Source organism: Ambystoma mexicanum, chromosome 4p (genome assembly GCF_040938575.1).
Source record: "Ambystoma mexicanum isolate Mex_15411 chromosome 4p, UKY_AmexF1_1, whole genome shotgun sequence".
NCBI classification, from domain to species: domain Eukaryota; kingdom Metazoa; phylum Chordata; class Amphibia; order Caudata; family Ambystomatidae; genus Ambystoma; species Ambystoma mexicanum.
In genome coordinates, this window is record NC_090927.1 from 187853718 (window position 1) to 187881225 (window position 27508).

At 43.1% G+C, this 27508-nt stretch overlaps 1 protein-coding gene across 6 annotated transcripts in view; it reads right to left on the reverse strand.

Annotated features, from left to right (window-relative positions):
• The window catches only part of NCOA1 (nuclear receptor coactivator 1), a 1575181-nt gene that overhangs the window by 13651 nt on the left and 1534022 nt on the right, over positions 1-27508 (reverse strand). For 4 of the 6 annotated variants that reach the window (XM_069605680.1, XM_069605681.1, XM_069605684.1 and 1 more), the window contains one exon: positions 3525-3617. In XM_069605680.1, the coding sequence (XP_069461781.1) occupies positions 3525-3617 (93 nt within the window). The remainder of the gene's footprint in view (positions 1-3524; positions 3618-27508) is intronic. The other 2 variants (XM_069605685.1, XM_069605683.1) reach the window with 1 other exon arrangement.

Sequence of the window (27508 nt, forward strand, 5' to 3'; positions counted from 1 at the left end):
AGAAGGATAACCACAAATGTAAGCACGTATGATGCATTCCTGATCAAAATAACAATGCTATGGTTTTCTAAGGTAGCAGTTACCAAACCCAACTAACCCCACCTTCCCCCATCTGCCATGTGCATCAGTGCTTAAAACTTTTCATAACATAGCTTCTGAAGCGGCCAAACCATCATGTGAAGCTATAAAATTAAGGAACTAAAGCAAACCCTTAAATTAACTTTACATGTGGACTTCCATTTGCAAATGGTACACGGAATGACATGGAGAGATATTACTTGGTTCATTTTTACATTGTAGAAATAACGTGTAATACCAATTCGTACTACAATAATATGTAATTACGTTTTAAAGTGCAGGGAGTAGTTGAATTCTTTGTGGCGGTTGTTTGATTGGTGTACGCCTTTTACCTAAGACAAAGGCTCACATGTGAGGGAATGTGTACTTTGGATATGCAGACTAGGATTAAGGATGAGTAGGAGCTCAGGTCTTGGATTGGAGTGCATGTCTTAATTCCTTCTGTTAAACTGGCTGGCTCGCCAACAGTCAAGCATGTATGTATGCTAGATAGCGGAATATAATTAAGCTAGGCTTCGAGTAAATGCTATAGGTACTTTTTGTATCATTGAAAAGTTGCACTATTTTAAGTTTTTTCTTTTTAAGAAAATGATTGCTGTTTCTTACAGACTGACAGGTGGAGGAGAGTGAGGAGTGGAATGACAGCGTCAGAACAGAAATTCTGTTTTAGCCCAAATTTGGTAGAAGTAGACCCAAACTCCCTATCAATCAACAAAACATAGGCATCAATTCAAGCCTGGATGACCATGAACCATCTTTACCTCAAAAACGACAACACTGAGATCCTTCTGGCAGGATCTCGAACCATGCCGAAAAAACTCGACCGCCAATACTCCGCCTTCACCATTGATGGCATTCACATTGCCGTCTCAGCTTTAGTCAAAAACCTGGGTGTCTATTTGGATGCCTCTCTCACCCTCACCAGACAAGTAAACGCTATCGCCTCCTATGCAGCCAGACACTTCCTCACTCCCACCAGCTGCCTATTGCCAGAGCAATCATAGGAGCGAGACTTGACTACTGCAACGTTCTATTCGCTGGAACTTCTAAACAGAACTTCAAGAGACTGCAAGTGATCCAAAACAATGCCTTGCATGCAGCTCTTAACATCCCAAGAAATGTTGACAGCAGCAAGAAAGGTAGCACATTGGCCCTCCAGCCGGGAAGGAATCCTCTTCAGAACACTCTCCATTACTCATAAACGCCTTGCCAACACTGCCCCGAAATACCAGTCTCCAAGAATTATGAGATCCAATTCTACTAGACCAGTAAGATCCTTACACGTCCACTCCCTTGTACCTCCCTTGGTCAAAAAAGCCAAAGGAGGAGGGTCCACCTGCAGTGGCAACACACCACTAGAACATGCTATTACCCACACTAAGGGCAATGGAAGGTTCCATGTAATAAAGTCCCTGCAAAAATGGCACATGGCAAAAAAGCAGTCAACAAATGGCAGTTTTTTGCAGGGACATTATTACATTGAACATGCAGGGGACACTCCCGTCATCCCCAAAACCTTTTTCTTTTTAAAGCTGAGCGAGAGACACCGTTGCAGCCCCAGCTCCTCTTGACCCCATTTATATGGTCACCATATATAATGTCAACATTACCTTTTCCCGGCGAAATTATGTATGGCGACCATATATATGGGGATAATATTACTGGATTCCCAATGGAATCCTACTTGCCCTTCTGTGAGCACCTAAAAACTTGCCTCTTTGTCTAAAAGACACTGCAAGATGAACACAAAGACTTGGCTCTTCTCCTAACGACTTTCCAAGATGAGCTAACACCTCCCACCACTTGTCCTTACCTGAGGGGCCAGCCTTTCCTAACCCGGAACAACAAGCTTTGTTTGTAACTGGTTCCAATAACAGCGCCCTGATGCCCAATGGCTGAGGTGCTTTACAAATGTAAAAATAAATAAATAAAAAGGTACAGACTGGGCATTCACACGGGTAATATTTTAGATGTTTAAATTAAGATTTCTTGGTGTATAGTCTGAAGTCTGGCTGTGAGTTGTCCATGCATGGATGACCGTACTCCATGTTAAAGAAGGGGGCATAGGTATGATATACATTTTGAATAACAGTAATGGTGTGTAGACAGAGCAGCTATACATTGATCGATTTGACATTATTTTATCCAGTGTGATCAGGGAGCCAGCACACGGATATTTCAGGAGAGATTTCAGGGAAAGGGATACCGCTTGAGTATTTCTGAGTAATCCCACCACTGGCAGTGCTTGGGCCATTGACACCTGGAACTAATCTTGAAAGTACTCTGGTATTTTAGGAGAAAAGTCGGTGGGAAGCAATGCTAATACAATTCTCCTGTGCGTTTGTATAGATGCCACCATCGTAAGGGTGAGCTTTGGGTTATGTGGCACACTACAGTGTGGTAGGGCATTCAGAGGCTTCATAACAGGTCAACACATAGGGTCGCTTGGCACGCCCAGCATCATCTGTTGTGTATCGCGTCTTCTGTTGCTTTGCAGATGTATAAAAGCTGCAACAAGACACTGATTTTGTACATGCACAAATATTAGCGACACTTTTAAAAATAGAATAACGAAAAGGTGGAATGCAGAGTTGGCAGCGAAGCTGCTGCTCGTGGGCAACCTTGGTACCATTTATCGGAGTCAGACTTCAGAATCCCCTATAGAGAAAGTTGGTAAGAAATGTCACTTTAGTCTCGGATAGTTGTCTACAGCGTTCCCCAAATGTGTTTCCAGAGCATCAGGGAAATTGTTGCAATTGTCTTGAGCTAGCTCTGACCCTTGGGGCACACGAGGACAGCACACATACACTATGCATTTTAAAAGGCATAGGTTGTGAGATTGTGAATCTCAAGTATAGACAGGTTTACAGATATGTGACACCAACAAAATAAAGTCACAGATTGATGAGAAGGGCTCGTCTAGTTCAATCCTAACTGCAGTCACTCTTCCTCTTAACTGGTGGATTAAGAAATGTCGAACTTGATGGTTGCAAACTTTGGAGCCGTCAATAAAAATGAAGGGAAGACAACTGGTGGCGGCGGTTAAAGGGGGATGGAGGAGGAGAATGTGGCGATGTTGCTCTGCACTGCAGGAGGATGTAGCAGCACGAGGACAGTCCCAGCAAAAGGCATGCAAGTCCCCATGCCCATTTCAACGTCTCTGGCCATTATGACTCTATATGCAAGCGCCCACGGAGAAATGTGATTGGAGCGCATTTAGGTTGCCGATTGAAAGGAAGGCAGTGTAAGCTTCCCGAGCCAAGCACTTGCCTCCTAGGCGCCAGCTAATCAGGTAGTGTACTTTGCTTGTCTATCACCTCGGAATTCGGTGAAAAGCTTTTCAGCATATGTCTTCGAGGCAGTACTTATCTGCTCGTGGATGTCCAATATCATGACATGAACAAATAGTACGTTAGATGTTGTATGGCTGTTCCCCTGTGACTGACCTGAGCGCCATCTGCTTCTGTTTTCAGAAGGTCACTTGAGGACAGCTGGTTGCAGTAAAGGCCCGCCGACCGGAGTGCTGGATCATTCACCTGCTGAAGGAAACACAGTCAGGATGTGAGGATGTTAAAATGTGTGGTCATACTAGTTAAACTGGGACAATCATTTTAGTATTTCATCAAGATTTTGCAGACTTTTCTTACAAATGTAACCCGATTTATTTTTGATATTCATTAACCCCTTCCTTTTTGTTGTAGTGAGCATTACAGAGTTAAACTGTGTTTAATTGCATAATGCACATGTGTGCATGTAAGGAAACGAAAAACTGGCTAATCAGTGTATGGCTGTAATTTTATATTAATGTAAAACAAAAAAAACCTGCGATGTTTTGTGTTACATGCAATGTACATACAATTTTAGGACCTGTCGGACAAAACGTGTGTGAAGATTATGCATTATATACATATGTATCAGAAGACTAGTAAATAAAAAGCAAACATTTGTCATTGAAATAATTATGCCAATATATGGCCAGTGACTGGAAAACGAATAGTAAACACATGTGCGCGTGTGCTGCGTTTTCTGTGTACGAAGTGTCACTTTCTGTGTTTATATGAAGTTTCCGTGTATTCCATTCATTGTATCTGTGCACCTGAGTTTACAATAGGTCTTTGTGTTGAGTGAAATGTTAATTTTGTTCTGAGCATGCCCAAAATAGAGATGTTTTTGTGACTTTTAAATTCCCTTGTTTTACAAAACGGATGAACCAATTTTCAAAATGTCTGCAGCATGCACAACTTTACAGCATGACCTCTGAGCAGAACAAAAATGTTTTAACATTATGCAGAGAAATTCACCAAATTTGTTCCTGAAAGTGTCTTTTGGAAAATCCAAAATAAAAAAATGTAAAAGCGATTTTGAAGATATGAAATCCTAAGCCACATTTTACCAAGCTTCACATGTGGCCAAACAAACCTTTGCCATACAACATTTGGTGAAGTTCGACTCACACTTTCAAAATTAGCAAGGGAAAAATATGTTCATTTTTCAATGCAAGGGCAATGTAACCAACTCTAGTGTTGCAGACATGGATTTCTATCCATTTTATGTCTATGGTAACTATAAAGGTACTCTTGCAACAGTTGCTTTAAAGGGGGACACACACACACACACACACACACACACACACACACACACACACACACACACACACACACACACACACACACACACACACACACACACACACACACACACACACACACACACACACACACACACACACACACACACACACACACACACACACACACACACACACACACACACACACACACACACACACACACACACACACACACACACACACACACACACACTAGTAGAGGGAACATGGTGTGATCACATATGGTGCAGTCTAGGGCTGGCCACCTGCAACGTAAACTGTGTACAGTGACGACATTTCAAAGAGAGGAGGGATAGAGAAATGCCCCTCTAAAAGGTGTACATTTTTGCCTTCCTTCAGAAGAGTGGAACAGCGTACATTCAGCGATCTCCTTTCAGTTACAGAAAACCACAGCACACTCACACGAGGGTACTAATATATGCAATTAAAAGTACCTCCTGTCTGGTGCGCTCAGTATAAGACATTACAATAGATGTTCACCATATCATTCTTGTTTCATTGATTTTTAATACCATTGCAAATTACAATGAACAGAAAGTGTACATTTGTACTATTCTGTGTCCTTGTATTATCTCGTGATTACATTCACCTGTTAGTGCACGTGCAAACGTGTCAGCCTTTGTGGGCTTTCTCTAGCCATGAACATTAATTTAAACCCTGCAATTTCATTTGAATATTATTGTACAAATGATGGACAGATAAATCAAGCACAATCCGTAAAATTATAACATGCAATTCACCTATGTATCTGAGAGGAGAAAAGTGAAAGAAAGAAGAGATAAATGACAAAATACATTCCGTTAGAACCACGTGCATAAATCTCATTACAAGAAAGTCACTTCTGACATAAAATATCATCCAAATATTAACGCAAAAGCCAATTATTCAACCCAATTTGACCAGCAATATCTCTCTGTGATAAGACCATCCAATAGTTAGGGGTACAAAGACGGCCCCCATTGAAGTAAGTTGTATTATATTGAGTTCTTACCTTATTCAGGTTCCTAAAGAAACCAGTTATTTGAACATTATATTCATATTGCTAAGAAACGATATTCCATGTACCATTATAAAATGTTGGGCAGGGGGTACAATGTTCTCCAATTCGGATTCAATCACTTATGCAGTATTATGATTGCCCATTTAAAAAGTACAGAAGCGACCGGTGTGAATCATTTTACTTATTTGCCATTTTTCAAACGTATTATTGCTGTAAAATTGGGTATGGTGAGAATAAGGACCTCACAACTCCTTTAAATCTCGCTTCAGCATGCAATGAGAAACCAGGGCTGGCATTAGCCGGGCTGTACAGTTCAGTAAACTGTACCCTTATCTCTGTTTAGAGTCTTAGCCTTGGCATTTTTAGATTCTTGCTGGATTCCTCACACATCTAGGTGATCTTATTTATACCCAACTTAATGGCATGCAATCTGTTGACCTCTAAAGGCTGAAGGCCTGAATTGGCCATGCCAGGTATTCCAACGCAGGAAGTGCAGACTTGCCCCATGTCAGACGTAATAGCTTAATCCATGAGATATCCAGCTCAGTTTTAGGGCACTAAAAAAATCTGAGGAATCAGAGAAGGGTTTATAGGATGGCCCTCCACTCGAAGAAGGCTTAAAAAGAGCGGCAACCATGACATCTTTGCCATTAAAAGCAAATCACAAAGCAAGAGATGAAGAGATCTCACCATCTTGTATGGGATCAACCTCAGAGTTAGATAAGGTTACAGTATTACATCAAATCGAAAAAAAGACAATTATACTGAATGGTATATGGATAAATTCAGTTTGCACAGTCACAAAATTGGAAGTGAGATTCAAACTGATTTAATGCTAAACTGGACTTTATTGAGCGCACAGAAATTATATTGAAAAAATAACATAGGGTTTCAACTTTAAATACTTATTTGCAGTGAATACTGGAGTGAAATGATAATTGGCAGTGTGGCTGAGCAGTTGTGCTTCACTTTTAGGAGAGGATGGGCTCGACTGAAGGAAGGAAGGAAACGAACACACACACACACACATGCGCTATCTCTAATATAGTGGTGAAATATAGCAAACATTATTCACTGTAATCGTATTTCTGATGCCTGTGTCTGCTTAGATTCACCTTCTATGCATAGGCCAACATCAAGTGGTAGTCACAGAGTATTACATGGTTTGTTTTCAAAACTCGAGAAGGGGCATTGACTGGCCATGTTAGTACTATCCCTAATGGGACGACTACTGTACCCATGGTGCTTCACGCATTGAGGTCCCTCAGATTGTTTTGTTTCGGACATGAGGTTGCATGAAGTGTAACGCGAGTACAGAGGTAATAAAGCAGAAAATAGAGATAGAGCAAGAAACATCTATGCACCTTCGACTCCAGGAGGGGAGGAAGGGTGGTCACATGATTATCCTTGTTAACAGAGAAGTTACCTGGTCAAGGCGTAGTTTCAGACCACACGGTCCACCCATTAGAGGCCACACAACCAGGAACGTCGCATTCACTTTGCCATCAACCTTTGGTTCACAATAAGTGGCTCTCTGGTCTTGGCGCAGTTTTAGAACAAACGGTCCACACATTACAGGTCACGCAACCAGGATCTTCCAGGGTTCAAGATGTGATTCACTAAACAGTTTCTTAAAGTGCAGCTTCACAACTTTGTCACCTTGGTTTCTTAAAGCCTTCAGTTTAATTTCCTTCTTAAATTCCAATTCATTGTTTATCAATGGTGTTCAGCTGATATCATTGTATTAAAATAAATAGTTAATCTGGTTATCAGGTTTGCTTTCATGTAATTCAATAGGTCTTTGCTTCTGATAAAGGTGGCTGTTGGCTCCATTCATTCAGTTTGATATTTAACTTAAGTTTCTTTCACTACTTCCATTCAATATGTTATTTAATTGAAGAAAATTGGTTCATTTCATTTAGTTACTTTCACTTGTTTCATTCAGTTCTGTGATTCAATATCAATAATATTGTTTGTTTCATATCAACAGCATTGTCTGTTTCATTCAATGCGTAAAGTTACTTTCATTTAGTTTGGTATTCAATATAAGTAACATATTTTGCATTGTTACATATTTACACTACGAGCATTTATTTAATTCAGCTACGGATTCGGCATAAGTAACATGCTTCGTTTCATTCATTTGACCGATATTGTATTTTCGGCCTTCTTAGAGAGTCCCGGGTATTGCGAGTGTCCCAGACACTTACCCTGTCTTGGCAGATCCTTCTTTCTGCTTTTCGTTGCCAGGGCACGGCCAAATAGCTGGGCGCTTCACAATGCCCTCGCTGGCTGTTCTGCAGGCTTTGCCTTCCCCTTTCCGAAGTACCTGCTGCTCGCCTGCCCAGCTGGGGAACCTCTGATCCGCATACACCTTACAACGGGATTCCCAGGACTTCTGATGGCGTATGGCCTTCTCTTCCTGCACAGCTTCCACTCGAGTCCTCTTGCTTCGGCTTCTGCCCCCGTTGTAATGCCTGTTAGCAGTTTCCCTTTTTAGTCACCACAGCTTTACTAATAGGCTGGAGGTGTAAGTTAAGGGCTTGCCTTGCCTGACCATAATTAAACCAATTAAGGGGACATGAGTGACCTTCAGGTCTCTTCTTCGTCCCAGTATTTGAATGGGAGGTAATATTCATGGCCTCTAGTTGTTTCTTCCTTGTCCCTGTACGTTCATGCATTTTAAAGGAGGATAGAAGCCGAACAAATTTATAATGGTCCAAAAAGGTTGGGGGAAGATCAGAACGGCTATCCTGAGGATAAGGGGGATACCATGTCTAATTGTTTACCCTTTATCTATCTATCTATCTATCTATCTATCTATCTATCTATCCATCCATCCATCCATCCATCCATCCATCCATCCATCTGTTTTTGTATAGCGCCGAATCGCCCAACAGCCTCAGAGCGCTCACAGGGACAATTAAAGAAAGAAATGGCAGGAAGTTGGTTTTCCAGGAGGTAAGCAGAGAGAGTAATAGGTTACTCTGTTGCCTCATCAAACAGCCAGGTCTTAAGCTGCTTTTTAAACGTGTTAATGGATTCACACTTTTTTAGGGAGCGAGGAAAGGAGTTCCAAATCTTGGGGGCCCAGAAACTAAAATTAATACTGCCAACTCTTTTTAGAAGATGACAGGGTTGGAACAAATCCTGATTTTAGTTGGAACACAAGTTTCTCCTAATAGGAGTTTTCTTTATTTTGTCAGAGAGGTAGTTTGGCGCGGCACCAGCTAGACAATTAAAGACTAGCATTGCGCCTTTTAATTTTATTCTTTGTCCAACTGGGAGCCAGTGAAGATTCCTCCTCTCAATTGAGATCATGGTGTGTCGGCTCAGCCCATTTATTGCCCTAACCGCTCCATTCTGGATGGATTGCATTTTTCTTACATTGGATTTCGAGGTGCTCATTAGTAGACTATTGCAGTAGTCTAATTTAGAGTTTATTATAGCTCCAGCAATTACGGCAAGGTTGGGTTTGGATAAATATGGGCGAATTTGCCAGAGAAGATTGGAGAAAAGGGCACACATGGATTTAATATATGAGGCATGCCTTTTGAAAGCTAGGTGAGAATTCATGAAGCTACCCAGCGTTTTTATGCAATTAGTTACCATGATATTGTTATTGTTGATTTTAAAGCTTTGATATTTATCCTCTAATTGATTTAATCTCTGGGGAGTGGCAACTAACATTAGTTCAGTTTTGGCCTTGTTAAGGGCCAGTGAATTAGATGCCATCAACTTTTGTATGGCGGAGAACACCTCTCTTACTTTATGTGCGCCCTTTTCATAGTCTCCTGACAGTGTAAACACTAGCTGGGTGTCATCGGCATAGTTCGTAAACCTGACACCCAGGGTTCGTAACATGTCGCATAATAGCTTTGAGAAAATATTAAAGAGTAGGGGCGATAAACAGGTCCTTTGCTTAACCTGTCTAATGTAATATTGGTTCTTAACCTTCTCAGAGCTCATGGACTGGATTAAAAATATCACATAACCTTCTATGGTATAGGTGTTCTTTTTGGAAAGGACGATATGGAATACTGTGTCTCACCTATGGGCATCCCACTTCCAATCCCAGAGGACACTCTATCCAGGTGATCCTCCCTCGCTTGTCCACCCCCAGGGGCAGGATCCAAAAGCGATGGCCTTTTCCTGGCAACCTGCATAGAGGATCAAAAGGGAGTAGGTGTGAGAATACCCCAAGGTTTCTCACAGTATCAATGCAGTAATCCTGGGTAAATGTATGAATTGAGCTCCAAGTAGCTGCCTTGCAAATTGCGTCAAAGGGGTCATTTGCAATAAATGCTATAGGAGCACCTCTGGCAGAGTGAGCTCTTGGTGTAAAAGGTACAGTCTTTTTTGATAGTGAAAGCACAGCTGTATGCACTTGACTATCCATCTGGAGATAGCATTCTTGGAAATGTGGTCTCCTTCCCTACCAGGTGCTATGGAAACAAAGAGTTGGTCTGTTTTCCTTGGAGGTTTTGTTTTGTGTATGTAGTACAAGACCGCCCGCCTTACATCTAAGGAGGCTTCTTTCAGCTGAGTTAGATGGTGTTTGGAAAAAGGTAGGCACTTCAATGGACTGGTTGACATGGAACTTGGATATGAATTTAGGTGAGAACCTAGGGTGTGTTCTAAGAACCACCTTGTCTTTGTGGATGAAAGGGTCTTGTACAGATAATGCCTGTAGCTCACTGATTCGTCCTATCAAGGTGATGGCTACTAGAAAGGCAGTTTTGTAGGTTAAGTGTTTTAGGCTAGCCTTGTGCATAGACTCAAAGGGTGGACCCATGAGCTTTGAGAGTACAACATTAAGGTCCCAACCTGGCGGAGGGTTGGAAATGGGAGGGTATAGTCTCTTTACTCCCTCCATGAAAGCCTTGATAATAGGAACATTCCACCAAGACACTTTTTTGTGAAGTAGTGTACGTGGACAGGGCCGCTAGGTGTACCTTGATGGAGTTAAATATTAAACCAGAGTCAAGTAGATAAAGCATGTAGTGTAGAATGTTGGATGGTGAACATTCAGTTGGATTTAAGGATTGTGATCTGCACCAGACAACAAACCTTTAAAGTAACAGTGACTGGCGCTGGGTTTCTGTGCTTCTTTGAGAATATGCATACACCTCTGAGGGAGGTTTAAGTGCCCAAACTCTATGACTTCAGGAGCCAAACTGTGATGTTCATAGATTGAGAATGTGGAGTGAGTGTTATCCCCTCGTGCTGGGACAGCACGTTGGAGGGGCACAGAAATGTGTTTGGTTTGTACATTGCCAGTTTAAGTAGGTGTGTTAATCATGGTTGTCTTGCCCACATTGGAGCAATCGGTATTAGAGGGACGCGTTCCTGGTGCATCTTGTGCACTAGCCTGCTGAGGAGTGTGGTGTCGATGGAAAAGCCTAAGCAAATTTCTTTGACCAGCTCATCCACAGGGCGTTCGCCTTGGATCCTGGTTGGGAAACCTGGATGCAAAGTCTGGGCATTTCGCGTTTTGGCTTGTGGTGAACAATTCTATAGGAGGATGACCCCACAGGGAGAAGATTTTGTTTAAAATATCTTTGTTGATTTGCCACTCATGCTCCTCGGGATGAGGATTTCAGCTCAGTGTCTGCTAGAGCATTGAATTCCCCTGCAAATGTTTGAGAGACTAGGAACCTGTTCCACTGAATGCCCACTTCCAAAATGTTTGGGATAGCCTGGACAGACTTTGAGAGTGTGTGCCACCCTGCTTGTTTAGATAACACATGGCATTGGGCTGTCTGTGAGGACCTGCACTGTTTGACCTACTAGATGCTGCTGAAAAGCCTGCAGAGCCTTCAGAACTGCCAGAAGTTCTAGAAGGTTGATGTGGTTTTGGGCTGTGGTGTGTGTCCACTGGCCGTGAGCTGTGTGGTGAAGGTAATGGGCTGCCCATCTGGAGAGTGGGGCGTCTGTAGTTAGTATTGCTTGAACTGGTGGTTTGCAAAACAGTTTTCCTTTTAGCAAGTTGTCCTTGGACCACCAGCGAAGAGCATGTAGGGTTAGCAAAGCAACCATGAGATTGTCCCACTGACTGCTTGCCTGAGACCACTGTTTTGCTAACCACTCTTGCAGTGGGCGCATGCGCAGCCGCACATGAGGAACCAGGTAAATACATGAGGCCATCATCCCAAGCAGGCGCATTTCCTTGCATACGGTTATCTGGCATCCAGCTAGATAGTGAGGTACTTGCAACAGCATGTTCACCACTCTCTCATTTCAGGAGAAGACAAGCACCTATTTGTTCGGTTTTTATGATTGCTCCCAGGAATTGTTTTATTTGATTGGGTATGAGACTCGTTTTTATCTCGTTGATAGAGAATCACAATTGGAACAGAATATTGATCTTTGGGTGTTGAATTTGCAAATTTGAGGAGATTCCCATGTTATCAGTCAGTCGTCTATATAAGGGTACACTGGAATTGACTCTCTGCGTAGGTGTGCCGCTTCAACTGTTAGTACCTTTGTGAATACCCTTGGAGCTGAGGCTATGCCGAAGGGGACCACCTTGAACCGCTAGTGTTCTCCCACTATTTGAAAGCACAAATATTTTCTGTGCACTGGGAACATTGAAACATAAATGTATGCATCTTTCATATCCAATGTTGCCATGTAATCCCCCTGTTTAAAGAGAGGAATTATCTCCTGTAAGGTTGTCATGCGTTGTCATGTAAACTCTCTGTGGGTTGACATAGGTGTTTGCTGGGTGCAGGTCTAGTACCGGGTGCATTTTTAAGTCTTTCTTATACCCTAGTTTACCTGGTGTGCCGGGACTATTTCTATGGTGTCCTGTTCCAGCAAGGTTTTTACCTCCTTCAGTAATATGCGCCTTTCCTCTGGTGTCATTTTTATGTATCTTGGTCGGGTGCTTGCATGGTTTCTGTAGAAGCTCTATACAGTATCCGCCCGCTACGGTGGATAACACCCACTTGTCTGAAGTGATCCACTCCCATGCGTAGGTGAATTGCGAGATGCTACCTCCTACTGGAGTAGCATAGGAGGGGACCTGGAGCAGGGTTTCATTGCTTGGTTGGAGTGGAGCCTCTGGTGCAGGAGGCTCTACCTCGCTCCTGGACCATGTGTAGCCTCTTGGAGGACTGTCCCTGTGAGGTGCCCCATGATGGCGATTGGCCACCCTGACCATATTTAGAGGAACGTTGTGGGCCCTGCAACATCTTGTATTAAATGACCCCCTTTGGATAAAAGGTTTGTTGGATAGTTGTCCAAGAGATTTCAGGGTGTCATAGTCCTTTTTGGAACTCTTGAGAACATCCTCAACTGCCTGGCCGAACGGGGCATTTGGCTCAATGGGCATGTTACGTAACGTGGTCTGCTTTTCTAGCTTAAAACTCGATTGCCTCAGGCAGGCCTGGCTCTTAATTAACGTGCCATCGGCTATGCTGCGGCTTGCATTGTCAGCGGCATAAAATGCAGTTAGTCACTTGTTTGCCCTCTGACACTGTCTTCAGGAGTTGTGACTTTAGAGGTTCTGGGACGGTCTCAATTTGTTGTTCCAGCTCGTCCCACTTATAGCAAACATAGCTAGCCAGAAGGGTTGCATTGTTGGCTGTTCTTTGATAGGCAGCTGACGATGCCAACTTTCTACCAAAAGTATACATCTTTTTGCTTTGTTTATCAGGTGGAGTCGCCGTGGTGGCCAGAGGTGTGCCTACTCTCTTCCTTGTTGTGGTGACAACCAAGGAATCAGGTTTTAGTTGACCCCTGATGTAGAGTGGGTCGGTAGTGGCTGGCTTGAATAAGGTTTGGTGTTAGGAGGGAAGGCTGAATGCGCCTTTGGACTGATTGCAGGAGGGGGCCTTTTAATAGTGCTTTGAATGAACCTGTTCGCCGTGGCCTTATCTCCATTTGTATAAAATAAATGGAAAAAACTCCTGTTGGGTATGTTTTTCTACAGTCCCAACTGTGCAGCAGATTTCTTGTCTCCCTGTACTTGTCGAGTTGTGCCTCCTGGTTGTCTATCTTGAAATGTTGGCTGGTCCGGAGGAGCAGCTTGTACTGTAGCGGATTGTTAATCGGTTATTCAGCCACTGGCTGATCCTGATTGTCTGGGGACTGGATGACAGATGTCTTCGTCGTTATCGTATGTCATGCAGTGGGGTACCCTCCCGAACCTCCTCCTCACCTTGTTCTTCTGAAGAGCAGTCTCTGGTCTCTGTCCGTTTCTTCCTTCGGATTCACTGGAATTCTGGGGTCTTCTTTTCGTTGGGCTTTTTCTCCTTTTTATCGTGTAGGTAGGGTCGAGCTCCCTCGGAGGCCACCTTGACCAGTACAGGCACCAAGTCACGGGGAACCCCGAGGAGCCAGCCCTAAATTCCAGGGAAAAAAACCCTGGTAGGTCCTTGTAGAATCGTACTTCCAGTGGAACTGTAAGAATCTTCAGAAACTCTCAGCGGTTTGAGGAGATGATGGATGCCGTGGGTAGTGGCAAGCTTCTTGAAATATCCTTGCCAAAATGTAGCCTCACTAAGTAGTGAGCAATCTGAATCAGAGTTGCTGCCAGATGAGTGAACCAACAACAAGCGGGTATTGCTGGCTTAGAGTAGATAAGCAGCAAACCGTCAAGTGATAGGCGAAGACAATAAAGTAGAATAACAGAATAGTAGGGCTGATCCGAGAGCAAATGCCTACTATGTGGCCAGAGCAGTAGAATGGTCAGGGAAGCAGAGTGACAGGATGTAGAGAGACTCCAGATGGAAAGGTAAGTTGAAAGGATAGTGAGTGAGAAAACACAGAGGTGTCTGCGGAACCCAGGAACCGAAACCCCGGAATGTGAGAACAACAAACAACGTGAGCAAGAAAGAATGCTGCACGAGCACTGTGACCCAGTGGAATCCGCGGGACTCGGAATGAAAAGGAAAGAAAAGAAAACGTCAAAAAGTAGGGAGTGAGAGACAGCAAAACACAGGATCCGAAAACGACAGGAGAGTATAGACAGAGGAGAAGATGAAGGCAGCACGAACGTGGAGTAAACAAATGGATAGTGAAACACGGAATCAGCAGAATAGTACCTACAAGAGAAAGTACTAACCCGAGGAGGAAAAAGTAGGCTTGGACACGTAACTCAGAACAACACACTGCAGAGGGAACTGTGTAGAGACACAGCAGCGAAGAACCATAGGAAATGACAGATACAAAGCACCGTTCCTAGGGAATGGTGCGTTGATAAACAAACGGTGGCCATATTGGGCGAGGATTAGACAGAGTCTTCTAGTACAGACACAACTTGGTCTTAGAATTTCCAATTGTGCCACAGCTTTCAGGGGTATAGCCTGCCATCATAATATTGGTCCTGACTATACTGGTCCCCCTGGATCTCCCTCGGAACTTGGGTCTTGAGAACCTGAGGGGTCTACAATATAGAGATCCTGAGAAGGGTCATGGGGCTGTAGAGCAGCACAGGTTTGGGTGGAGGTGCTGGGCTGTGAGGTGTCCAAGCGTGGCACCTTGGCAGGTGGTTCATCCCTGGCTACTCTTCCTCTCTGTGTTAAGCCCTGGGTTTTTTTTAATTCTTCAGGGTGCCCGTCCATGAAGTTTACAAAACAGGATATCCTCCTCATGACCCTATCAAAACTTTCTAGGGTCTACTCAGTTGACTTAGTGAATGCTGAGAGGATAGGAGTGTCTTGCAAGGGTGAAGGCTCCTTGTGACACAGGGCCCCTGAAAGGGTGTCTTTGGAGGGAGTAATAGCAGCTATCTTGGGAGGTAGAAGGCTGGGATGGTAAGGGCGTTGAAGATTTGGGTGTTTGAGCACTTGGACCGTAAAAGTGCGAGGGGGACATGTTAGAAGGGGGCATCAAAACGGGTTTTGACGCATGCCCTTCGGTGTGCGAAAGAAGGGATTTTTTAGGTGTGGTGTCTGAAACGGGCCTGGTCGGCGCCTCTTTTGGAGGTCTGTCACGTGGCAAACGCGATGGCCCAGGGGACACGTGTAACTTGGTGGACCCTCTCCTTAGACACCGCGTGGCTATGAACAGTCGACGACTTTGTCAACGTTTGGCCGTGGGTTGTGTGCTTAGTGTGGCATGATGTATGTGTGCCTTTGCCGCCGGTTGATTTCTCAGTCACAGGACCGCTGACCTGTATGTTGGAGTTGGGGGTTTGCACATGGGATTCCTTCTAACCCTGATTGCCCTCAACGTCACTTAGGACGTTGATGCCGCATTCACTGGATTCCCCTGCCACGTCTATGGAGGTCTCGGCCTGCATGGCGTGGGCAGCCCAGCGCTTGGTTTGATGGTCCTTCAAGGTTTAAGGACAGAAAAGCCTGCAGGACTTGCAGTTATTTTCGGGTTGATCCCTTGGCAGACAGTGATTGCACACTTTGTGCGTGTCTTTCCAGGGGTATTTCCTGTTACAGGATGGGCAGAACTTAAATGGTGCATTTTCCATGGTGAGTGGAAAAAGCAGCGTGGCGATGAAATGGAAGATAAGGGTTCAGAAGAGGCATTCTCTAAAAGGCAAAGAAGTGTAAGACCCCCCCCAACCCCTATCCCTACTGTAATGGGCCGAGGTCCGCTGATGCCTGTGTAGGCCGCAGTCATCATTCGTCGAGGCGGTTGTAGAGTTGTCAATGATGGAGCCATCTGTCGAAAGCCGCCGAAGCAGGTGTTAGTGTGGTGGGCAATGGGCCGTTGTCGAAAGGATTGTAAGAAAGTTTAATATTAAACTTGTTCTAAACTGCCTACCGATAAAACAATGAATAAGATTCAAAACAATATGCATAACGCACAGAGCAATCCACGGGCAAGGAGAAAAGTTCCTAACAAAGAAAATAACCATCTACCGCCCGGCAAGACCACTCAGATTAAGCAACGACTTCCGCCTAGAAACAAAACCATACAATAAAAGAATATTCGGAGGATCATCTTTTTCTCACCTGGCAGACAAAAACCTGGAATTGCCTACCAAAAAACTTAAGCAATACAAAGGATCACCTGAAATTCAGAAAACTACTTCATACTACTTCTTCACATCAGAATCAGAACAGAACGACTAGGAAACAGACTCAGCTGGAAACAAGAACCCCAGGGAGGGGACCCATAAGCCCCTAACTTAATGGTCTCTAACCGGACGGCGAGAAGGGAGCCCCAGAACCCCTTGTAAGGAACTCCTGGTGGCAACAGTAAAGACAGACACAAGTGATCACAGTTCAAGGGTGTTTATTGAACTTTATAATGGGCGAGATAAACGGCTAATCTAAACCTAAATCTAAGATGGGAGCAAGCTACAACCATCAAAAAATAATAACGCAGTCCTAGTGGTGTCTTATCAAATAAAAAGGGACTATACTAAAAAAAAAAAGAAAAATAATTGCCAATTCCCTCCTGCTAAATTACAAAAAGCGTTTGGGATAGTATTCACCAGAAAAGAAAGAAGTGTTCACAAAATGAAAAGTCCAGATGGTATGTCTGGGTCTCACTTCCCCACGTTTGAAGCTCTGGACAAGGCCGGACTCCTGAGCACAGCACACTCCTGGGCCTCCTCAGCACGAGGTTCACTGTTCAGTTCAACAATATCAAAAACCTTCAGAGGCTAAGTTTCCTTCTTGCAAAAGTCTCTTGCCTTAGAAGGCTGGCTGATTCAAAGAAACAAAACAGATGAACACAAAGTTACTTTCGGTACTCTCATACCTTGGGCAATTGCTCTTCGCCCCTTGGATCTCCCTCCACCAGGCTCGAATCCTCTTTACAGTTTGGGCCTCCCTCCGTCAGGTTCTCCACAGCCTTGCTGCTTCACAACGACAAACGAACTAAGGGTTCCTTCGGTACTCTGGTACCTTGGCGATTTGCTCTTCGCCCCTTGGATCTCCCTCCGCTGGGCTCGGATACTTCTTGCAACTTGGGCCTCCACCCGACGGGTTCACTACAGCCTTTCAAATATCGCGTGCATGATTCAAATGTCCTTATTAAACAAAACCCTCGACTGGGCTTACTCTTGTCGACACAATGTTCACGAGTGTATTACTCTTGATGCATCTTAATTAAATAAACAAAGGTTCTCTTGGTGGTCTTGCAGCTTGGGCACTTGCCTCTCGCCCCTAGGATCTCCCTCTGCCGGGCTCAGATCTCCCTTGTTGTTTGGGCCTCCCTCTGTCGGGTTCACACTTGCCTTATTCCACAGTACACAATCTTATCGGAAAGCGGGGTTCTCTTTCCCTACTTTCCTCTGGCCACTGGTCAGAGACTTTCGATTGTGTAAGGGATTTGACATAAACCTCACAGGACCATTCTGACCCCTCACAGCACCCCTCCCTAAGGCTTCTGGTTCTTGTAGTTTCAAAGAATAGTTCCCTGTCAGAGTCTTTCGAATGAGTGCCCATGTGGCACCCGACCCCTCTGCACCTGGACCTCAACAGTTTTTCTCTACAGTTCAACCACACACACAAGTTCCTTGTCTTTCGGATTCCTTTTGTTGCATTCAAAAATGTTGCTTCTTGCAACCTTGGGCTCAACATAGTTTGGCTTACTATCAGTTTCCTCTGACTCACCGGCTGTGCTGAACCCGTTGGCTTCTTTGTTCTCTGGAGTCAAGGATAGTACCACGGTAGTCAGCTTGCCTCTCCGCCTGTGTTATCATAGCAGGAGGCCCTCTTGTACCATTGATGTCTGCTGCTTCGCACACCAGCTCTAGAGCCCGTTCTTATGCTTTCCCTTTCGGAGGCTTTGGGGTTCTGAGTTGAAAAGGGCAAGGGCGAGTCCCCCTTGGTCGTCCTTCCAGGTCTCATCGCCTTTCTTCTCTGTTTGAACTGCCAGTTAGGTGCATCTTTCTCCTCGTGCGTTCAACCTTGCTCAAACTGTGCTTTCGGGCTCTGCCTTTTATCCCTGTTGGGAAAGTAAAGGGCAGTCAGGTGTGCGTGATTATTGTCAATTGCCTGACCCGTGGGTTGGGACATGTCAGCTAAACAGCTTAAGCATTAGTCTGTTGTTTGTCACAGTGTAAGAAAGTGTTTGTATTGGAAAAAAGTGTGTAGGGTGTCTAGATATCCCACAGGGTAGGATGGGGAAAAGGTGAAATAAGGAAAGGGGTGGTCGGTTAACTCGGAAAGGTGAGGATTGTAGGATATGCAAGATGAATAAGGGGGATTGTGGGAACGGTAGTGGTTAATAAAAGCAGATTGGGAATTCGAGAAATAATAACCAGAGGGGCGAGGATAAGAATGATTGGGAGTTTTGGTATAGAAAACAGGAAAACAGGGATTTTGGGAGATGTGGTTTCTGAATGCAACAGGGTCTGGATTCCTAGGGGGAGTATCAGATATGGAGGGGTCATACACTTGTGTATAGGCGCGTTACAAATGCCATATCATATCATATCATATCATTGGATAAAGGGGATTCCTTGGATGGAAAAGAGGCAGATGTAATCCAGCCTTCTGAGACGTCATCCTCTCCCTCTTCCACAGTATTTTGAATTTTTTTTTTTTTTTTTAAATGTTTGGTTTACATTCAAACCTCTCATCTTGCTTCTTTTGTATTGATTACTCAAGTTGCGTAGAGTTAGCTATAGGAGTTATATCTGTAGCCTTTCTCGTAGTTGATGATTTTTACTTCAGCTTCTTATTTTCTTTCATCGTAGGGATGCGTTATCCTGCTTGTCTATTGTTCATGATGTTGTTCCAAAATGATATTAAAGGAAACACTAATTTTCTTTCATTCCCAGCAATCATCCTTGCCCAGCGATCTTCAGGTGTTAGGGCGATTTCGGTTTCCATAAACCATTCTCTGGATTGCTGTCTTTTTTCATTCAGTGCCGGACATATCATGATTATATGATGAAGGCTCTCAATCATTCTGGAGTTCTTGCAAAATCGGCAGTATTTTTTGTTTTCGGGGATTTGTTTCCTAGCTGCCATTATTTCTCGAGTCGGAAGGATGTTCAACCGTAGTCTCATAAATGTGTCTCTTATTTTTGAAGACGGAAATATTTGCAAGTACGAAGGTAGTTGGTTGATTCTTCTATTATCAGATGTACTGTGTATGTTATGCCGGTATTTAGCTTTCTCTTGATTAGTCTTCAGCCAGTCATTCTCTTTTAGTTTGATTTTCGCTTTTTGTGGTCGTTCTAGTAGCATTTCCATTGATATGTCCTGTTCTTCTCTTTTTGCTTCTATCGCTGTTTTCCATATTTCTAAGGCGTGTTCTGTGTATAAATTTTCCCAGTTCTGAATATTTCAAGCGGAGGAATATTGGAATTGGGTCATAATCTTTCTGTAGAGGTCGAGTTGTTTCCATAGGACAATGGATTCGCGATTGGAGTGCAAGTTCAGCTATAATTTGTGCGGTAGGCAGTGATATTGGTAGATTCAACACTTTCTTCCAAAAGCTCCCTTCTAATTTGTCCCAGATGTTGCTGTTGATGTTTATCATTGTTTCCACTCCATATGCTAGTATAGCCGTTAATTTCTGTTTATAGAACGTAACTACTGGGGTCAGTGAATATTTTCCGCACTTTCGATGAATTATTTTCGCCTGTCGGGCTAAGGACAGGGTTTTCTCTTTAAGATGTAGAGCCCATTCTTTCTCTGTCGGCGATTGGGAGATCCATATTCCTAAATATTTTATGGTTTCCACTTTTTCCATACTTTCCTTTCCTATACAAAAGGAGGGGAGCTGTCGATTGATCTTATTTTCTTTCTTTAGTAACATGATTTTAGTTTTCTGCGTATTTATTTTTAGTTTGTTCTTTATCATGTATTCTTCTAGTTTTTCTAGTGCAATCTGTAATCCTCTCTGTGTTTTTGCCAGGAGCACTATATCATCTGTGTACATAATGCAGGGTATCGCTGTGTTATTTATTTTGGGAGGGTTTATTTGAGGAGTATAGATATTTATTTCAAGGTCTGCCATGTACAGGTGAAATAGAGTGGCTACCAATGGGCATCCTTGTTTCAGGCCATTCCATGTTCTTATTTGTTCCGTGAGTGAGCCATCTCTCGATAATCTAACTTTTATACTGGTGTCGTCGTATAAGAGTTTGATAGGTTCGATGATATCAGTTGGACACTTCCATGCATTTAGTTTTTCCCATAGATTGTCTCTACTCATGGAGTCGAAAGCCAGCCGTAAATCAACAAAGGCAGCATATATTTGCGTTTTTGTTCTTATGGCTTCATGTTTCAGTATGTTTAGTAGAAATAGATTAATATTGGTGCCTAGTGTTTTGATGAATCCAGTTTGTCTTGTTGCGTATTTCTTTTCTTTGTTTGCCCATCTGTCCAGTTTTCCTAGTATTAGTTTTGCGAATATCTTCCCCAAAGGATCGAGTAGAGCCAAAGGTCGGTAGTTTTGCGGTTCTTTTGTGGAGCCGTGTTTGAATATGGGTATTATTATGGCTTGTTTCCATGTGTTTGGGATCTTTTTTGTGTTTTGTATCATCTTGAATATGCTCTCACAGATCGCTACCCAGACTGCCAGATTCTGCTTGATTACCATATTAGAGAGGCCGTCTGGGCCTGGGCTCTGGAGATGTTTAGAGTACGTATTGCCTTTTGTAGATCTTCGTGGTCCCATTCCCATTGCCATACTGTTTGTTGTATTTTATGGATTTTTTCTTTTGGTGAGTTATTTCCATAGATCTCTGTGAAGTATTCCGTCCATCTTGCTTCTGGAACGTCAGTGATCAGGCTGTTTTGTATTTGTGTTTGATCATGCTGTAACGCCCATAGTTGTCTCGTGTTTTTATTTTTTAGTCTCCGGAGCATCTTCTCTGCGTCATCATGCATTATCATAGCTTTGTTGTTCGTAGTCCAATTTCTATATTGTTGTTTTGCAGTTTTGATTTCCTTATATTTTTCTGGTAGATTTTGTTTCATTATCAATTTTATTTTTGTTTTCAGTTCTCTTTTCTTTATTATTATTTTCTCGTTGTATGCATAATTGTGTTTCTTTGTTAGTTGCTTACCATTTGATGTATTCTGGGATCTGTCTGGTAAAAGCAACCATCCATAATTAATTTTTTGGAATTCATCTAGTGTTGAGTTGTTCATTATATTTGGTAGTTCTTCCATTGTTTTTTTTCCAATTCTTAATCTGTTTTTTCCGTTGTTTATTTCAATTTTTGTTGGGTTTATTTTGTCATTGGGCATTTTCCTAGTGTTCCATGACCTTTTCATTATGTAATGCTCGCTCGCTTCTGTTTTGATGTTTGAGGATTCGCTCAATTCTTCATGTATATCTTTGGTCATGTATATAGAAATCGATTATGGCAGTGGAGTTAACCCTTGCCCAGGTTTCTTTTTGCCTTCCGGTTGTTATGTCGAGGCTATCCGATCTTCTCAGGTTCCTGCATCTTAATTCCTTGGTCCAGCATTTGGCTCGGGGCGAGAGATGAGATTCATCTAGTTCTTCCCCTTTTTTATTAAATATGTGGATATTTAAGTCTCCACATATTATAAATTCTATCTCATTGTATTTTCCTTTGGTGTTGTCTATTGCTGATGCTACCATGTCTATAAATTTCTCATGCGTTATGCTTGCCGGGTTCCAGTATATATTCATTAGTGCCCATATGCGGTCCTTCTTATGATTCGTCGATGGAAATTCTTTCTCTTTGTTTTCCGTTTTGTACTTGAGTATTGTAATTTGAATCCACGGATTTAGATTTTCATATTCTACTATGTCGATGTTTCGCCTATTTTTAATTATGCTTAGAAGTCCAGAGGACGGTCTGCCCTTTTGTTTTTGAATTGCTGGTTTCATTATTATTGTATAGCCGTTGGATATAGGTTGTTGTGTTATCCATGATTCTTGGATGCAGATTATGTCAGCCATTATGAGAGTCGGATTCGTTGTATTGAATAGGTGGCTATGTCCCCTGGTGTTCCATGAGCATAATGTGGTGTTGTACATCTTGTCTTCCTTTGATTGTTATCTTCTTCGGTTATAGATTTCTTCTCTACCTGTTGTTGGCTCTTCTTGTATCCTCCATATTTTCTATAGAGCTCGTGTTGGTTTTGATATTCTTTATTATCATTTGTTCTTGTCTCGCGCATATGCTCTTCATTCTCGTGCTCAGGTGGTGTGCTTTCGTATTCATCACCCCTTTCATATATACTTTCATTAACCCCTGACTGTCTCCAGTTTGCTGTTTGTTTTTTCCTCGCTATGTTTGGCAGTTCTTCGATCAGAGTTAGTTCAAAACCTAGCTGATTGAAAATTGGTTTATTAGCTATCATTCTGTTCAATGTTTTTTCGGTATCAAAGGTGATCTTCACTTGGTCTGTTGTGATGTCATCGCAGAATTCTACTGTTAGTATATCTTTCGTTACGATTTCTTTCATATTTGGGATCGCTTGTATCAATCTTAGAACATTAGTGCGGTTCATTATTAAGTTGTCACTTCTTGTTATTATTCTTTTTAATTTTATTTTCTTATCAGCTTTTTCCATTTGTTGGCTTTGCGGGTGGACGAATGTAGGTAATTTTATTGCTTTTTCTGTTTGGCCAGGGGTTATTTTGTTCTTATCGTTATTGTTTGGATGTCCCCTTGTCGGTATGAATTGATTATTCAAGCCTGATGTTAATTCATTGTCATCTTCCCATTCGATTTTTGATATCTCATCAAGTGTCATTTCGTATCTTGATCTTTCTTGGGTTTGATCTTCTTCTAGTTGTTGTTCTTCGTATTCGTCCAGCGTAATCAAGGATGCCTCTGCAATTTCAATTTGGGCTTCTTCTGATTGATTGATTTCATCTTCCATATATGTTGATAGATTGATTAGTTTGTCTAATTCTGTGTCCTCGACTTTGTGGTCTGCGATTTTCATTTTCTCTTTAGGTTCAAAGTTGTCTTGTTTATTGTGCTGTAATCATTTTTTGTTCTGCTGTGTTTTATTATTCGTTTTTGGTTGAGGTTCTTTTGCGGGGTTTGTTAAGTTTCTTAGGAAGGTGCGCAAGCCTCTTTGCTTTCTTTTTTTTGGGGCATTTCCTGTTTTATCCTGTTCTTTGTTCGGTTGTGTCCTGTTTCCTTTTATAAAGATTTCGTACTTTTCTATTTTTTTCGGTTCAAGTATGGGTCTCTTATCATTGATTGGTTTGCCCTTTTTTTCTTTGACTCTGTCTATATGGTTGTTTGTCTTCGTCTCTTTTAGAGGTTCCCCGGTTAGGACAATTATGTTTGTTTCTTCGGGGGAGATCTTGCTTTTTGCTTCTTGTCTTTCTGATGCCTTTGTAAATTCGCTGTTCTCTGCCATTTCTTGTTGTGTCGTCTCTACCAAATCATCACAGTACAAACAAAGCGACATCTGCATTGGTTTTTCTCTGTTCACTGTTGTCATCATTGTGATTAATGCATGGGTCAAATCTGTTTTTTCGGCTCTTTCGCTGCGTGCGATGTCAAATAACCTTGTTTGCCATAAATGGCTATTTTGTGCTTCGATTTCAAGTCCCTCCAGGATTTTATTCATGCATTGTTCTAGATAGCTTTGTTTAGAATGTATCAATGCAGTGAGTGTTGTTTGATCTTTTATTGAATCAACCAAGGACTCTTGTAGCTTCATGTATGGCAATAATGATTGTGTTGTAGTTGTTATCAACATATTTTGTAGGTCTAGCATTGAAGTTGGTATAGATGCTATCTCTTGCTCATTATGGTGATTGCATCTGCATTTGTCTAGTGTTTCTGGGTTTGGACTTTGTGTTTCCTCGAAGTCGGCTGGCCAATCATTATTGTTTTGCAAGCTTCTATCTCTGTCTATATTTTCTTGATCCTTTGATGTTAAATCATTTCCTTTTTGTTGCTTTCGAATCAAGGTGTCTGTCTCTTTTTTCCTTGCGGATGATGATGTACTGCCAAAGACCTCTTTTCTTCTTTCGTGATTCCTCATTAGGTTTTCAATTTCGGTTATATCCAGAGATAGTCTTGCAGTTTTGAGATTTGTCTGTTCATTTTTCTTGGCGTCGAGTTGTTGAGAATGTCTGCGACTTTCATACAGAGCCTGCCATCTCTTTTGTGCTTTGGCTGCTTTTTCTTGCTGGGTTATGTGTTTTCTTTCTTTTTCGTCCTTTCCTTTTTGTATCGCCAGCGGCTCTTGTACCTTCTCAGCTTTATTTATTTCTTTGTCCTTTCTTGCTTGCGTTTTATTTTCTTTTCTTTTTCTTGAACAGAGGTTGTTATGCTGTTTCGTTCATCACTCAGGGTCTCCTTCACTATGGGTCTTGGATCTCCTGTAGCGATCTGCTCATTTTCTCTTTTAGTTTCAGTCTCCTCTTGTAGTTCTGGGGTGCTATGTGTCTGTTCATTTGGCGTATATTCATTTGTGTCTTCTTTCGTGATTGGGGATGACGATCCGCTGGTGTTTCTCTCATGTTCATTTGTGGGTGCAGTTGGTTGGCTTATGTCTGTTGCTGCGCTTATTTTATCGCCGCTTTCCATACATCTGGGTATGTCTTCGGTGTTAGATTCTCTAGGGGTTGTGTTTTTGTTGCTTCCGTATGGTTTGATATGCATGTGTTGTAGTTCTGGCGTCTCCATTATCTTTCTTCTAAGATTCTTGTGCGGGGGGGGTTAATTCAACGGTTTTTCCGCGCTTTATTTAAAAGAGTAAAGCTTTCTTGAGCTTTCTGCTACTGGGAAATATATTTTCCCTTATCTAAAATATGTTTCTAAATTATTATTTTTTTTTGCTGGCTGCTATATAGCGTGTGTTACTTGCCGTGTCTGTTGGCTTCCCTTTGAGATACTATGTTGTAAGTTGGCAGTTTCAGGGTCTGTCTCCTGTATGTGCGTCCCAATGCATAGTTTCTTATGGTGGATCAAAGGCTGTTTGCCCGCAGTCTCCACTAGTTTGTATAAAAGTATCCCTATAGGATTATGAATAAACGTGGTTGGTGTTTTAGGGCGGCTTGGTCAGTTCGGTGGTGATTTCCGCATCTTGCTTTTGCACCAAAGCAGCCAAACAGCCTAACAGCACCAGCCCTTCTGCCACCAGGGCTTACGCTGCAAGGGTGGTTTAGCCGTCAGTAAATGCAGCTGTAAGATCACGTGATGAGTCACGTGAGTGCTGCAGACTCTGCCTCCTCCAGGAAGCAAAAAAACGGACCAGCAAGAGCCTCGCTGGGCTCGCATTGCTATGCAGGTAAAAAGAAAAGCTCCCAGGGCGAGTTTCACGTGCTCTCACTTGAGCGGTCCTTCAGTTCTGGTCACACACGCCACTTGGGGCGGCTTAGCAGTCAATAAATGCAGCTGTAAGATTACGTGATGAGTCACGTGAGTGCTGCAGACTCCGCCTCCTCCAGGAAGCGAAAAACGGATCAGCAAGAGCCTCGCTGGGCTCGCAGTGCTGTGCAGGTAAAAAGAAAAGCTCCCAGGGCGAGTTTCACGTGCTCTCACTTGAGCGGTCCTTCAGTTCTGGTCACACAGTATAATACCACGTCTCAACTGGGGCATCTCCCTGAGCATAACCCCATGCTCAGGATCTGAGGGCGCCAGCCCCTTCCCCATGCCACCTAAATAAGGGATTCTCTGGGTCTACTTGGGAGAATACCCTTAGGTTTCTCACACCATCCAGATCCGCCAGCGAGCCAGGGGACTACTGGTCATAAGACGCGGTACAAGTACCCTTTAACATTAACCAAAGGCGTTAGGCAGAAGAACTCTGCAAACTATCGACCAGAATGGTGGAAAAATACAATCTGAGGAACCTTGACAGGTGAGGGACCATGGGTACAGGACCTGCAAGGAGCTGCCCAATCCAGCTGCACTCTCTACCTCTCCTGTTCCTTCCCAGGCCCTCTGTACGGCCCTGGCTTCTCACTTCATCTCTAAAACCCAGGACATCCTGTCCACCCTCTCAGCTTCTCCTTCCATTCTCTCCTCTTCCTCCGCCCCCCGCCGCCTTTCCTCTCTTCTCCCCCGACGAGGTTTCTAGACAAGTCTGATCTATGAAAACCTCATCAAAACAGGTTTCCCCCTGTTCTTCCAAAACCATTAAGGACCACATTGACACCCTCGCTCCAGCCTTGGGTGACTTCTCTAACCACCTCTTTCATCTCTGGAACCTTCCCCTCCACCCTGAAGCACTCTCTTGTGCACCCTCCTCTCAAGAAACCCTCAGCCGACCCCTCCCTTCCGGCTAATTATCGCCCGATCTCCATCACTTAGATTCTGGTTAAACTCCTGGAAAAGCTAGCCATCTCCCAGCTTAATCCCCACACTGAATCTGTTGGTTGTATCCATGGAAACTGCTCTCCTGAACCTCCGTGAAGATCTCCTCTCTAACCTAGACTCTAACCTCCCTTCTGTCCTCATCCTACTTGATCTCTCCTCGGCCTTCGACAGTTCACCAGTACACCAAAGTCCTTCAACTAGGAGTTGTCTAACTGCCATTATGCTGTGGCTGGCAAAGGCAAGTTTGTAAATGAAATTCAGCTAAGACTGACGTTCTCTTATTCAGCTCTGAGAAAACTACTTAACATGCTCAACCTTGGATGTCAGCCTTTACTTTTCAGAGATTCACTCCTTCTCGTTATGACTATGCTCGGGTCTTGGACTTTCTACTCGATTCCAAACTACCTTAAATGTAATGTCCAAAAGAAGTACCAGATGTCCCAATATCAATTCAGTGTCCTGGGGAAGATAAAACCTCTTCTTCCTGGCCAGTTTCTATGATCAACTGAGTGTTTGGCACTCTTGTACATTCATGGGCAGAACTCGTTACTGTCGAAGAGACGCAGTAACCACTACAATGAGCCTTACACTCTATGGTCCATTTGATAACGATGTCTCTTAAGTTCGACAGTACGTCTCTGGTTTTGCCCCT